A 14,595-nucleotide genomic window follows, 5' to 3' on the forward strand; every position below is an offset into this window, starting at 1 on the left:
AGTTATGGTTGAAAGCCGTAGAAAGTAAACTGGAGAACTTCTATGTGGAAGGGCCTTTTCAAATGAAATGTGCATCATATTTGTTATTTTATAGCCTTGTGCTGGGTTTCTTTAAAGGCAAGTTGGTCCTCAGGCGATTGGCAGTTGGCGGCCGATTCCTTTGTGAAAAGAGCCCTGTAAGTGCCCCTATTCATCCGCCATTCACATAACTCTTGTTTGTTGGGGAGGTGGCTCTGAATAACTTTTCTGTTTGGCCACCAAATACTGTGCTCTGTGTGGACCGACCGTGGTGCCCAGATATCAGTTCCTTGTGGTTTCTTGAACTGGCTCCCAGTCAATTCTTCTGGTCCCCTCTGTCCCCCCGCAGAAACCACAGACAGGTACTATTTCCATTGCTGCAGACATCTCTCTAACTCGCACAAGAAACGTCCCGTGCCTGCTGCTTCGCTGGCAATTTCGGCTGGGGCTCTGGAACAGCCCAAGATTGTGAACAGCTGAAGACGCCGGTGCCTCCTACCTCCGGAGCAAAGGCTTCGTGCTCTCTGCTGCTGCTCACCAGCACTTCCAGGATTTTTTCTCCCTGAAGCCTTTCTCGTGATGTGAGCTTGTAGCCCTGTATCTAAATCACTTCAGCTGTGCAGAAAGGCAAGGCTTCGGTAGGATGTTACTCACCTTCATCAGGGAAGCTGAGGTTGGAGGTGTCAAAAACGGTTATTTTTTTAAAGTAATTAACGATGCAAGATGAAGTGGTGAATCAGAAGTAAACAAATCCCGCTTCTTCGCATGGAAATGCCGACCCCCAGACTGTCTCCTTTCGTGGTGTGCTGGGGATGGTCAGTTAAATGGGGAATGTGTTGTCTGAGTCAGGGCCACAGTGCTGAAGGCTTCAGGACACACGTGGCTCCAGGTGACAGACAGCTTTCCCGCGGGGCTCAGCTTCGGGAGTTGGCTGAAGTCTGCATTAGAAGATTTATGTCTCTTTTCTGAGTCACACATCTCCTGCAGCAGCGTGCTATATTTATATTGTTGTTACTTGGAACAATTTGTAACAGGGATTCCCAGCTCAGTTGCTGCTATTCGCTTGTAGTGTTTTCATCAAATTAGGCCTTGTGTATGCTTCCTCCTGTTTGGTTACACGTTCACATGTCTCTTCCTGCACTTTGCCCTACTCCAGACTGTTGCCATCCCTTTGGAGCAGCCCAAATCCCGCAATGGATGAAAGTGGATGCAGCGAAGCGGGATGAGTGGTGGCAGTGGCTGCAGTCCCCCAGCTGAGGAGATGGTGCTGCTATTTGCGGGTTTGGACCATTTCCCTTTCATCTGCTTTTCCACAGAAGTCTTGTAAGCCCGGTGGGGTGCCTCTTCAGGCATCCCAAGCAATGAAAGCCAACAGAGAGGTTGGCTGTATCCCTCTGTCTGCTCAGCAGCAGACTGATCCTGCTGCTGTGGATCCTGTGCTCCTCCCCATCCACCGATGTGTACCCTGCCATGGTACCACCAGGTCTCCCTGCCTCTTAGGTGGTGCGTTTCTTGCCCTGCACGGCTCAGAGATGTGGTATTTCCTGTTCTTTTCTTCTTTTTTCTTGCTAGCTTCATGTGCTGGCCTTGGGCCAGGGTCATTTGAAGAGCTCCAACACATGAACATTTCTCAGGGCAGGGGTGTCAGGGTGGAAAGGCAGAGAAGTCCACCATGAAGCTATCTAGAAAGGAGAGGAAAAGAAAATGGCACTTGGGTTGTAAATCAGGAGAAAGGGGGAGAGACTGTTCAGCTGATGTGGATCATTTTTTAATGTTGGGAATACCATCAGGTCAGTATTTGTGTTTTGGAGGACTGAGTTTATCTGCAAGTTGATTGGGAGAAGTTTTACACAAGACTATGTAAGCTCTCAATCTGGTCCGTGCTTTACGAGAAACGTTTTGGAGAAGATTTTTCAAGTAGCGCATTAAATCAGAAATGTTTCCGAGACAAAGTGAAGAGTGAATCCTTCTGCTTTGAGGCTATCAATCTCACATGCACATGCTTGATTCATGCCGTGATGCTGATGTCTCAGTTGCTCAGCTGTTCAGCATATGCAATTCAAGAGCACTTTGGATTCTTTCTAGTTAGACCAAATAAAATAGTGCTGCAGAAGCCTTAAGAAACTCTGTGTGACCCCTGACATCGTGTTAACAAGCCACAGGGACAGACGAGTCTTGGAAATTTTTAATAGGCTTCAGCCATCATTATTCTTTGGAAATGCATCCACTTTAAGGGCTTTTTTCTGATTTCTTTTTGCACAATTTAGATGGAAAAGCAGTGGAACGTGGCTCTCCCGTTGGATATACACGAAATCGATATTCAGGGACCTGGATTTTTGACCATGCATTGAGATACACGTCCGGTATGTGATGGAAGGGTGTGAAAGTCTAACCAGGGATCAGGGAGCAAGGGAAAGCTCTGGATGCAACAGGTGTGTTGCCCAAATTCCAGCTGCAAGGCTCAGTAAAAGCCTGGCAAAACTGAATGCACCAACTAACCAATAACCTTCCCCATCTCCCCTCCTACTACAAACAGCTTTAGCCTGCATGACACATCCTGATGTGGACAAAGTCCAAGATAAACCATGACCATGGTGGCAGTGTCCAAGTCAACACGGGCATGTTCTTTGTAAGGCCTTAACACATAGTGATGTCTTTTCTTTTTCCACTTCACCTTTTCTCCACTCTAATAATACATTTATTGTGGTAAGTCATCCCTCCTTTTTCTAATATGAAGATCTGTGCCTTTGCCACTCAAATCATGGTGTTCTCAGTACACAGTTGTGGCTGTTGAGTTGTCTCTCAGTGCCTGCAGGACTTAAGATCTGTAACACACCTCCCTTACACCCTCCACAAACTCACTGTCCTCCTGGGGCAGTGCTCTACTGTCCGCGCATAGGAAGTGGGTAGAGGTACCCCCCTCGAAGAAGATGACTCCAGCCTTCCCAGATCGCACTTGAGACGTGGATGCTTCAGGACATCCACACAAAAGCATTGGCCATGGGAGGCACTGGTCTCTCTCCTGCTTTTGGCTCCTGCCTGTGCTTTCCAGGCACAGCCCCTGGCATGAGGGCTGCAGCACAGGTTTGGTTTCGTGTTGGAGAGGGAAGGCACTACACAGTTACTTGTACAGGTTACACTCTTCTTGAAGAACTTCTGCACAACTAAATGCATTTGTGCCATAGACCATCTCCAGAGGAAGGGGGAAATATAAGAAAAATGGGGAAAAAAATTCAACCTGCAGTCCTTCACTGTTTTTTATCTGTTTTCCCAGTGCTCTGTGTGTACACGGCACTGTTTTGGAGTATGGGTGGGTGTCAGTCACATTTTCCTGTTGGTACAGCTGAGCCTTAACTGTTGCACAGGGTTACTGGTTGGTAGGGCACAAGTGATGGTGAGTTCACTTGTTTTCTGGCAGTGCTGCTTTGGGGCTCCAGCTGGAATGGCTTTCAGGAGAGAATTTTGGAGGTTGGTGATGAATGTAAGTCGTCCTTGAGCATGGAAAACGAGGGCTGGCAGATGCTGCTGACTTGCTGATACCCAGGATTTCACTTAGAAAAGCCTGTGTGGAGTGACCATGGATGTTATATGCTGTCCCATATATGTATATCTATATATAAAATACAACTAGCTACGATAGTTAAAAGGCTGTGGAGCAGATCAGACATAGTCAACTGACTATAATATCAGTATTTTAGAGTATTTTTTCAGATGTGTAGTCTTGTGTGTTGGACTGTAGCGAATTACCTCTTTCAGCATCAATGACAAAGTAGCCTCCTGAGCTCAAAAGACAGTCCCAAGTGATGCTAACAATGACAGACAGGGTATTCAGTGCTGTTACAAACTGGAAGGAGGGTTGTTTTCTTCCCAAGCTGTAAGCAATAGGGCATGGGAAGGGGAAAAAAAAGAACATGGGTATAGCATGTTCAAAAAACGCAGTTGGTTTTGTTCCTGGAAAGAGCTCGCTTTGAGTAACGCTGGGTAAGTATTGTAAAATGATGTTGGGGAATATTTATTTGGATGTGTGTGTGAATATTTGTTCTTGTTTGTGGCTCGTCTCTTGAGTTTTACTGTTTTGCATGGTCAGGAAAAGATTGTTTCAAGCTTGCGTGAGGAAGCATCCATAGAAATGAAATGCTGCGTTCACACAAAATAATATTCAGCCCTTCTTTCTCCCACTTTCTCTTCCAATAAGTGCTGTTCTCGCCCTACTGAAGAGCACAGGTAGGAAGGATCACAGTTACTTGGCTGCTGATGGACAGCTGAGAAATGCAATACATTTTGCAAGTGAGAGCATGAAAGGTGAATTTATAGCCTGTTCACCAAGTTGGAGTGGGGGAAAAAAAGGTTGAATCAACTTAAATAACAAATCTAAGGAAATTTCTTTCTGCCTGTCCAATAAACAGAAGAGGCTAAATTCATTGCATAATTTCATCATTACAAATGATTCTCCCAGCTCTGTTTCTCTGGTTTCATTTCAAATGACTGTTTGCAGATGTGTGTTTTCTGGAATTAGAGACACAAACTGAGAAGAGAGACTACTGTGGTCATGTGCTTTTCCTTAAAAAGGTCAAAAGTTCTATTTGTATCTATTTGGTTTCCTCTGGGTGGATATTTACCAAATCTCTGTGGGTTTCTTGAGAAATTTGTACATTGTGCATTTCTTGAGAAATTTTGAAAACTCCTTGCCTCAAGATAACATATTGCCTTCTTTTTTCAGTGGAAAAGCTTTTTTTCCCATATACTAGGAACTTACTGAAAAGTAATTCAAGGTTATTTCTGTCCATAGGAAATATTAGTCATTATTATAAAGTTATAAGTCAGGCTATTTTGAGAGTGCCCCTTTCATGTTAGCAAAGTTAAAAAGATATACTGAAAATGTGAATTCAGGGTAATATGCCAAGGAATCTTAAATAAGGCTGAAAAAAGAATTGAGTCTGGGATAGTGATTTCCTGCATTTATCTCCATGAACCTTCCAAAAATTACTTTGCTGCAAACTGCATTCTTTTGCCCCCAGTTTATGGATAAGTATGTGGTGAGGCTGTTTTTCCTGATCTAATATGGTGATGTATACTTCTCTGTCTTGTTTTTCAGGGTCTTACGAGTGTGGAATATGTGGGAAGAAATACAAGTATTACAACTGTTTCCAGACCCATGTGCGAGCACACAGAGGTATCTCACTCCTGCTCAAATCTTTGGGAATCCTGGGGTAACATTCAGCTTCAGGGACTATTTTCAGGAAGGTCTTGAAGATTGCTCTGCTGCTTCTCTGTTCATCAATAATGTTTCTTTTGGGTGGCCCATTCATAGGATAAACTTTGGGGCTGTCTAAGCTTTGTGGCTCTCTACTTCAGCAATATTTCTTCGGAGGTCAGGAGCAGCCCTTGCGTTCGGTGCAGTCTTTACTGCATGGGGCTCTCAGGGCATTGCTGTATGTCGGAAGAGCTGCAAATCAAAAAGTTTCTCCTGGCAGATACCACATGCCAGCAGAGTAGTTACCACCGCAGGGGTAGGCATCTCCCCAAGGTGCTCTGCACTCCTGCCCGGCTGGGTATTTTAGTCCATCCCTGTTAAGTCAGGATGGGAGGATGTAAAGTCAGATGTTGGCATTGCTAGACTGCTGTATTTTTATGTTAAAATCAAAACGATACTTGAACTCACCCCCGTACCCCTGCTGTCAGCGGAGGTCACTTTCCAAATATATTGTTTGTATGAAGTATCTCGTGCTCAGTCAGGAGTGACTTTATTTGAATTTTCTGTAAGACTGGCCAATTCAATGTTGCTTAATTGCAGAAATGTGAAAGTTTTGCTTGGTGTTTTGTACAATTAGCATAGTTCATATAATTTGGAGAAATATATACCTGAAATAACAGAACAACAGGGACTTGAAATTAGCTCATGAGCCTTTCAGTGGTTTTATTTTCTTCACCTGAGTTGAGCACTGAAGTCCGTGTGTCAAACTTGGAGGAGCATCTGCTTTAGCTCCTCAGTTGTAACTGGCAGTATCAGCGCACGTGATCTTCAATAGAACAATTGACTGGAATGTCTAAAGGAGCATAAAGGAAACTCCCAGTGAAAAGTTTGAAAATCCAGGAACAATGAAGGCTAATGCAATATTAAATTTTACACGTGTAAACTCTCAGAAGTCAGCAAATGCACAGCTGAAAAGTGAATATGCATCCTTAACTTCTCAGAGCTTTTCACAGTCTCATAATACATCCTTTAATTGCATGCTTGCATATTTCTCGTGTGCTGTTTAACATCACAGAGCTTCTTCTGTATCCTTAGATACATGCAGAATTGTTTTTAGATGCTGCTATTCCTTTCTAAATACTAACAAAATTCCTAAAAGTCCTTTAAATGCAACTACAAAGTAGCTTCACTCTGCAGTTTAAGAAAAAAAATCCCTAGAATAGTGAGCAGCAGTTATTTGCTGACATGCAGAATGCTTTACTATTGCATCACAGCATTGCAATAATTTTGCAATAATAATTGCAGTATTTAGATTTGGGACAAGGATTGCTTTTATTCTACTCCTCTTCCCCAAGCACTATGGGATCCTTAATTCAGCTGGAATTTTAGGAGCTATATTAGTATGAGGTTACCTCCTAGTGTGTGATCCAATTGATTTGTATTTATACTTTTATTTATATTTTGATTATGAAATCAAGCTATATATTAAATGTTCTGGATGCATCAACATACACACGTACAATTTATATCCATAGTTTTGTCATGAACTCAGTGGAAACATGACCTTACCTTTTGCTCCCAAAGCCTTTTTAATGTATAGCTATAGAAGATGGAAATTTTCAAAAATTCGAATGTGGAAGTTTATTAGTAATTTTCACATCAGTGGTGGAGAAGCACAATTTATATGTGTGAAACTTAGAAAATGTTGTTTCATGTTGCTGTAAATTGATGCATGTAGTAGTAACATTTAAAGTGCATTTGAATTGCCTTAAGACAATAAAAACCAAAATGAGATATTTATTCATGTACACTGTTCAACAGGAAATCAAACTGAAAACTCTATGCAACTCTGTAAATGTGATTCTCCCAGAAACAGAACCCAAGCTAGCAGTTAAAGCAGTTGGGAAGTGTACCTGTCTGCAGAGAAATAACGTGCCATTGAATATGCATGTAATGTATAGTTAGGAAACGAAAGGATTATATGGGGGAAAGCCCTGTGTGATATTATCCAGTGAGAATTGTACACAGAATCGTACCAGTAACAGTGCTGGAAATAGCATAAGACTGCAGGACTGAAAGACATTTTTGTGAAAGATCCTTTTATTGCCACACATATCTAAGGTTTCATATAGAAGAAGTGGCTGGTGCTGCACCATCATAACAAACATGAGATAACTTGGTGGTTACACGTACACTGAGGATGTGATTCTGCACTTGGCATGTTCTCCCTGCGTATCTTCAGTCTGTGTCTCAGACAAAAACCCAAGGCACTGGCAAGCCAGCTCTCCTAGGTCTGCTTGTCCTCAAAGCACTGAAAATTGAGCTCCCTTGGCCAATTACGTGCAATTACCAGCTGCCAGAAACTCAGATCCTGAATCTTTCAGTCATTTCTTTTTGGCTGGGCAAGCAAGGAGCTGTATTGCAGTGGCAGGACCTGGCATTCCCTCTTTGCCAGATGCATTTTCTGAGCATCAGCTGTGGTTTCCCCGAGGTCTGAGCCACCCATCAGTCACGTAACATCTGCCTTTCCCTGAACGTTTGACTGATCCTAGGCAAACTCACCAGCTCAGCATCACAGTAGCAAGAGCAAACTCAGGCCCCTCTTTCTTCTCTTAAGGTGCTTTGTTCCAGGGCTTTTTGGGCATTCAAGCAGAAATACCTGCTTTTTGTGATTTGCTGAAGGATACACACCTTCCCCGTGAATAGCTCTCTGCTTTTTGCTTTCTGGTGTGGTTCCTGTGTCACTAATGGTCATTGGCCAAGCTGTGGGTTGGTCCTGCAGATGGACAGAGCTGGTGATGCAAAAGGTTCAGCCCATGGGAGAGCAGATAGTAACTGTGTTGGATCTGGTTTGGACCTTTGGGGCAGAACAACTGAAAAAAACATATGTCTACCCAGCCCCACTGTCACTGTTCAGTGACACAACTTCTGTGCCTGGGATGGGAGGTTTGGAGGTCTCCAGTTGTCCTTGCTTTGAACTGGGTTATTTCTAAGCTGGTTTTTGTGCATCTCAGTGTCCAGTTTGGAGCTGTAGCGGGGGAGCCTGGGGCTTACGGCTCGTGGCCAGCATGGGTGGGAGGTCTGTCGCCCTCTCTGCTCTTGCAGTTGGTCCTTAGTCATCAGCTGCTTGTTTTGCCCTGTGCAAAACTTAAATTTCTTCTCATCCTTTGAGCTATTCAGTTCCACATTAACATTCTTGCACTGGTGACATCATGTTTTTCTTTGTAATGATCATTTTTGGGAGAAACTGACTAGATTTTTTTTTTTTTATAACTGCACCTGCCCCCTCTCTAGATCTTCATGGTAGAGAAGCTGTTTTGGAGGTGACCTGTGTTCTTTAGGCTGATTTTTCTTCTTGTCTGCCTTCAGGAATGGGTGGTTTCTTATTGAAAATGGGGCATTTTCTTAGTTTCTTGAGCCTTCCCTGTGGTGCTCGGTATTGGCTGGAGAATTTCAGGGAACGATTGATCCCCTGGCAGTTTGCAAATGCAAAGGGTTGAGGCAGCTCTTGTTCAAGACATCCTGCCTCGCAGGGGCAAGCTCCCTTTCTGCTTTGCTCTGAAAGCCGAGATGCAGGCACGGAAAACCCCAAGGCAAAAGAGGGAACTCTCTGATTCTGCAGAGAATCAGAAACATAGGTAAGAAATTTACTCACTACATTTTATCAAGGAAGAAATGAAAAGGTTGCGTTCCTTCCCCTTCGCCTCCCCAAAATGCACAAATAAAATAAAAAAGAAACCCAACAAAAAAAGTTATGTTGTCGAGCTGAAAGGCTCCTTTGTGAGCTGTTGTGCAGCCCTGCAGGATCGCGGCTCCTTCCTCCTGCAGAGCTGCTGGAGTTCAGCTGGAGCAGAAAGGCTGCACATTCCTGGTGGCGATGGAAGGCTCTGTCCCAGTGATCGGCACTGACAAACGTTACCGCTTCGCCTACATGCAACCCAGGCCTTAAAAATGTTTTGCTTACAGTGCTTTTTGTTTAGCTGTGTGGGGTTTTTCAAGTCATTAAAAGGTTTGGATTGCCTTCAGGAGTTAGTCAGCTAGAAAGTTTTGTTTTGTACGGTTGGGTCATATTTAAGCAACATGAGCAGCAAAACATCTGCATGTTTTGAGTCAGGAAAATTATTTCACTTTTAGATAACTCAAAAAAAATGGCTGAAATTACTTTATTAGACTTTCAAATAGTAAATTTAAAAACCTCTGGGCTGAGGCCAAGCAAGGGAGATTTTTACCCAAAGGAGAATTCTTCAAAAAGCAAATGAAAGAAAATAGCAAGGCTCAAGTTTAACCCTCGCAGGATATATCGCCTCTGTCCTAATAATTGGTGGAAGTTCTCTGTTTCCAGATAAGCTTTTCTGGGCTGAATGATCATTTTGCCCAAGTTGTTTTTCTTTATTATTTATTTACATTATTTAGTTGCTGCATTGCCTCCCTGTGAACTGCTCAGCCCTCCATTACCCTCCTGCATGGGTGTGCCAGCCAAGGGGCTGATCTACCATCATCAAATAGATGCTGAATGCATTAGAGTAGGATTGTTTTCTCCAGGTGAAGTTTCTAGTTTAACCAATTGTTAAAAAACGTCTCAAAGCTTTTAAAGTTTCAGATTAATATTTTCCAAGAATGGGTTCTGCTTGATTCCAAAAATACGAAAAGGAAGATGACTTGTTCAAATTGTGAATATAGAAGAAAACGTTTTTCCAAAGTGCACATTTTTGGAGTCTGAGTTGAAGCAGTTCTGTGACTGAAACGATTTTGAGGTGAGAAGTTGAAAATTAATAGCGAAATAACCATTCCTGAGGAGAGATGGTGTTTCTGAGCTGAAGAAAGTTGGGTTTCATATGTATGATTATCTGCTACTGAACAATCATAGGGTTTGGGGGGGGTCCTTTGCCCTCTGTGCTGCATCCCAAACATCCATTTTTTACTGTGTACATTTCCCAGGCTGCAGCAGATTTTCATAGGAGACGCAGAAAGTTACTTGAGACACAGGAGTTAACTTGCCTATTTTCCAGCTTTCCTGCCGACCTCCCTACTCTTGCTTACTTTTGCAACTTTCTCAGAAATTGGTCTTTTGTTTTAAAGCTGTAATTACTTGGTCTCAGCCCAAAGGTGATTTAGAGTGGGCTGTTAGGGGATTTTTAGGTTGTTTTTTTTTAATTCATGGAGACTTTAGTCTCTCTTATGACTAAGAGTAACAACATTTCTTAACACAGTTCAGAAATTGCTGCTCCTTAAACCTTTGTGCATTGCTTGATTCTTGTTAAGTTTGACTAAAGTACTTTTTAAAACTATTTAAATGATAGAAATGGCCTGGTGCATGCATAGTACGTATCTTTTATGGTTTATTTATGCCGTGGTCTGTAAACGCCAGGACAGCATTTTGCAGAACTCCATTGTGCCATAGCTAGCTCTTTCCTTGAGTGTTAGGTGGTAATTCAAACAAGTAGCAGCTGTGGAAAAATACAGGGCTTTGACTGTCGAGGTTTTGCATATGATACTGAGGGTTTCTGATCTGGCCTCTCAGTTTATGAAGTTGTGCCAAATTTAATATCGTTGCCTAGAAAAGTGATCTAATCAGGCAGGTTAATCAAGTAGAAATGTACAAATTCACAAACCCACAATCATTTGTTTTTATTAGTTTTAAGAAATAAGGAAATTAAATGCAAACAGTGTTCATTACTTAAGGTTGCAAATTTTAAATTCAAAAATGCTGTGACACTCTGCAGCTGTGGTTTTCAGAGCAATGCAAGCATGATTCCAAGAGACATACGGAGTATTTTGAAACGTAGTTATGTTATTAGATAATGTGACATACAGTATATGCAATTTAGGGTGAATATGAAACGCTTCAAAATGGCTTGGAAATCCTAATCATTTATGATCCTTGACTTGTAACATTGGGTTTTGTTTTCCAGCTTGCAGCTTTGCCCATTGCATTCATTTAGGGCTTGAACGTGATCTTTGCTGTGTGCTTCTTGTGGTCCCACGTGTTACAGCGGAGGGAGCTTTTTCTCCCATCTTAGCTCACATGTGCCTTCAGTAAGACCAGGATAGAATAGCCCCCGGGGGATTCTCGTGGCCCATCTCTTGTAGAGGCTTTTGCCATTGCTGCCTGTGAAGGGGAGGCATGGCAGCGGAGCGGACTGTGCCGTCTCCCGTGGGAAGCTGAGCTGGGTGCGCTGTTCACCGCTTGCTTTCCTGCGTTGACGGCACTTGCCCGGGAATTAAGCCCACGAGCGATTTCAGCAAACCTTCAGTAGCAGTTATGAAACTCATCATCATGAGCTCCATTAATGACGGCGGGACTGTTAGGATGCGTCGGTCCAGTCTGTGCACACCTCAGCCAGGGCCCCTCTGCCTGGAGACCCAACACAGGCCGGCCCGAGGCAGAGGAGGGGTGGCGGCAGGGCCTGGCCCTGGGCAGAGCGGCAGGGGGAGAGCGGGGAGGCAACTGCTGCAGGCCGCGCTGGCGGGCAGCCCCTCGCACCCCACGCTTCTCCAAAGCCCTCTCGGGGCTCCCCCAAAGCTCCTCAGGGCAGGCTGCCTGCGTGCAGGGCCGGGGTAGGGGCGTCCCTTCTAGCGGCCCCTTTTCGAACCCAGGCCTCTGTGACAGCTTGGGAAACGAGGGCCCCAGTTGTGGAGGCTCTTCCCAAGGAGTGCGGGCAGCAGCGTCTTAACAAACAGCCCGTGAGGTGGCCCGGCGCGGCCCCGCAGCCCGCCGCCGGCCTTTCGCGGCCCGCTGCGTCGGCAGCAGCCGTCCCGCCGAGGGAGCCCGCGCCTTTCGGCAGAGGCAGCCGCTGCAGGGAGGTGCTCTCGGCTGGGCGTCGCGGGCCGCGATGGCGGGGAGCCGAGGCGGAGGAGAGCCGCGGCCGGAGGAGAGTGAGCAAGCGAGGCGCCGGGGACGGCCGAGGCGCAGCCCCGCGCCGTCGGACGTGGGGCAGGGTCGGCCGTCAGATCTAAGTGCAGCTCTTTCTCTTTGCAGACACTGAAGCTGCCTCAGGTGAAGGAGCCTCACAAGGCAGTAAGTACTCGTGGCGCTGTGGGTGCGTAAGGGGGGACCGGGGCGTGTGTGTGCACCGCGGGCGCGTTGCGGTGCACAGGGCCCTTTTGCGGGCGCTCTCGCCTCGGGGGTGCGGCCAGCCTTGCTGACCGCGGTTCCCCGGCATCCCTCGCCCCCCTCGGGGCTTGGTGCGGCCGAGGCGCCCGGTGCGGGGAGCGGGGGTGGCGGGGCCCTTCCCCGCAGGCCGGGGCTGCGGCGCGGCCGGCAGAGGGCGGCCGGCCCCGCCGAGATGGCGGCGGCGGTGGGCGGGAGGCGGCGGGGCGGCCGCCTCACGGCACGGCCTCTCCGGGGCGAGGGGCCGCGGCGGAGCCCGCGGCAGACGGTTGTCGTCGTCCTCCCGCCGAGAGGGGCGCGCGGTGCCTGGGGGAGCTGGGCGCTGTGAGGAGACGGAGGGCGGCCGTGAGCCTCAGCCCCACGGGGGAGATGCTGGGTGCTGCCAGCCTCTCTGGTGTGATCAAGTCTTGTAGGATTTTTAAACCTACCATTTGGGGTGCGCGTGTGTCCCTGCCCCGAGGAAGGACGCTGGTAAACCGGAGCAGGTTCAGCACAGGCCCCTGGGCTGCCGAGGTGAGGAGGGGCTGAGGCAGCGGGGCCTGTGCACCAGGGGAAGAGGTGGCATGGGGGGGGACCTGGTGGCAGACTGACTGCCCTGTGAGGGGGTGGTCGGGACAATGGAGCCAGGCGGTTCACAGTGGCGGGAGAATGAGAGATAATGAGCATAAAGTGGAAAGAAGAGAAGCTGAGGCTGTGTTGAAGGAAAAGGTTTTCCCTGTGCTGTGGCGCAGGTTGTCAAGAGAGGTTGTCTTCTGCATCCTTTGGAGGTTTACAAGACCAGCCTGGATAAAGCCCCAAGTAACCCTGTCTGAGCTTAGAGCAGGCCCTGCTTTGAGCAGGAGGTCAGACCAGAAACCTCCTGAGGTCTGTGCTGACCTGGATTTTGCTATGATCATATTAGGTGACAGCCACGGTTTGCATTGGAAAGGTAAGTTGCCAACCTTGGTGGTTACAGAAGGCAGCTTGGAAGCACCAAACTTACCCTCGGTGGGTATAAAAATGTTAGATAAATAGTAAAGAAAAATAATAACTTAAAATTGTACAACCATGCCACCTTTTTTGAACTGCTGTTTCTTCAGGCCTGTTCTGTGATAGGTGAAGAGTTGGGGTTGTCATGGGGGAGTCTTGGCTTTCTGTCAGCAGAAGGAAGCAGGCCTGACTTCACTGCAGGTAGGGGATGAAGTTCCTCAGCCCTGAGCTGAAACATCTCAGTAGCAACCAGCCATCGCACAGTGTATACCCACTCCTGCTGCTCACTGGAGGGGAGATGGGCTCTGCAGCTGGGCCCTTTCCGTTGTCCTAGTGACATGTGGTGTCCAGCTCTGTGCAGGGGATGGAGACTCCTTCCCAGACTCCTGTCACCTCCTTTGTTGTCTCTTTCAGTAGGTGTTCTGCTGCCCGTTGGTGTCTTACTTATCCTGAGTCTTTCTAGGCTCATCTCCTGGCCCCCTTGCTCTGAATTTTGACACTAGGCCCTACTGTGTTCTGGGCTAGGCTGTGTGCATCCTGGGCTTGTTATTCGGGTATTGGACATAGTGTCCTTTTTGCCAGAGCTTGGGAACCACCGCGTGCAAAGGGATGTCTTTTTCTGTAAGTCAGCTTTTCCCCTTCTTACCTGTTGTGGGAATTCTTTTGGACGAGAAAGACACGGGCAGAGCAAGGTATGGAGAGTGAGAGGGAAAAAAGCATGAGGGTTCCTGCCTCTGCTATGTGGGCAAACCCCACGTCGTTTGAGCCATAGAAGGATTTCTGTGGACATAACTGCCTCTGCTGTGGTGGCTGGATCTTGGGGAGCAAGAGCGAATGGAAAGTAACAGGCAGAGGAAGTCTCTGGGAGGGAACAGTGACAAGCAGCTTCTCACTGCACCAGGCTTCAGAGGAGCTGCCATGGTAGCAGTGGAGATGGAGCAGGGAGCAGTAAGAGAGGCAGGGGCTGCTTCTATCTTCATGCAGGGCTGTACAAATCTGGCCTTCTCCCCAGTGCAGGAATTACTGAACCTCCTTTATACCTGCCACACCACCAGAGCAGGGAGACAGTGAGTGGTGGGCTAGGGGGTGGGGAAGGAAGATCCAGCGCAGCCATCCAGCGGAAGAACAGGCCGGGCATGTCACCTGTCTTATAGAGCGAACATGAAACTGCTTGGCTGGTGCTGCTGTTCCTAAGGGCAGATGTTTGTAATTTCCTGACGAAATCATCTTCCTCTTCCCCTCCTTGCTGCTGCTGTGAAATAGTTCAGCTGTCTTCTTTCCTCCCTGTGCCTTCCCGTATGGG

General features: G+C 46.8%; 1 protein-coding gene across 8 annotated transcripts in view; it reads left to right on the plus strand.

Moving 5' to 3' along the window:
* The window catches only part of ZNF618 (zinc finger protein 618), a 164,564-nt gene that overhangs the window by 87,576 nt on the left and 62,393 nt on the right, over nt 1-14,595 (plus strand). For 5 of the 8 annotated variants that reach the window (XM_052815643.1, XM_052815644.1, XM_052815645.1 and 2 more), the window contains exons 4-6: nt 2,286-2,381; nt 5,114-5,191; nt 12,192-12,230. In XM_052815643.1, the coding sequence (XP_052671603.1) occupies nt 2,286-2,381; nt 5,114-5,191; nt 12,192-12,230 (213 nt within the window). Of the gene's footprint in view, nt 1-1,181; nt 1,299-2,285; nt 2,382-5,113; nt 5,192-12,191; nt 12,231-14,595 lie in introns of those variants that run through there. The other 3 variants (XM_052815646.1, XM_052815649.1, XM_052815647.1) reach the window with 2 other exon arrangements.

This window comes from Harpia harpyja, chromosome 19 (assembly GCF_026419915.1).
Source record: "Harpia harpyja isolate bHarHar1 chromosome 19, bHarHar1 primary haplotype, whole genome shotgun sequence".
Classification (NCBI taxonomy): Eukaryota; Metazoa; Chordata; class Aves; order Accipitriformes; family Accipitridae; genus Harpia; species Harpia harpyja.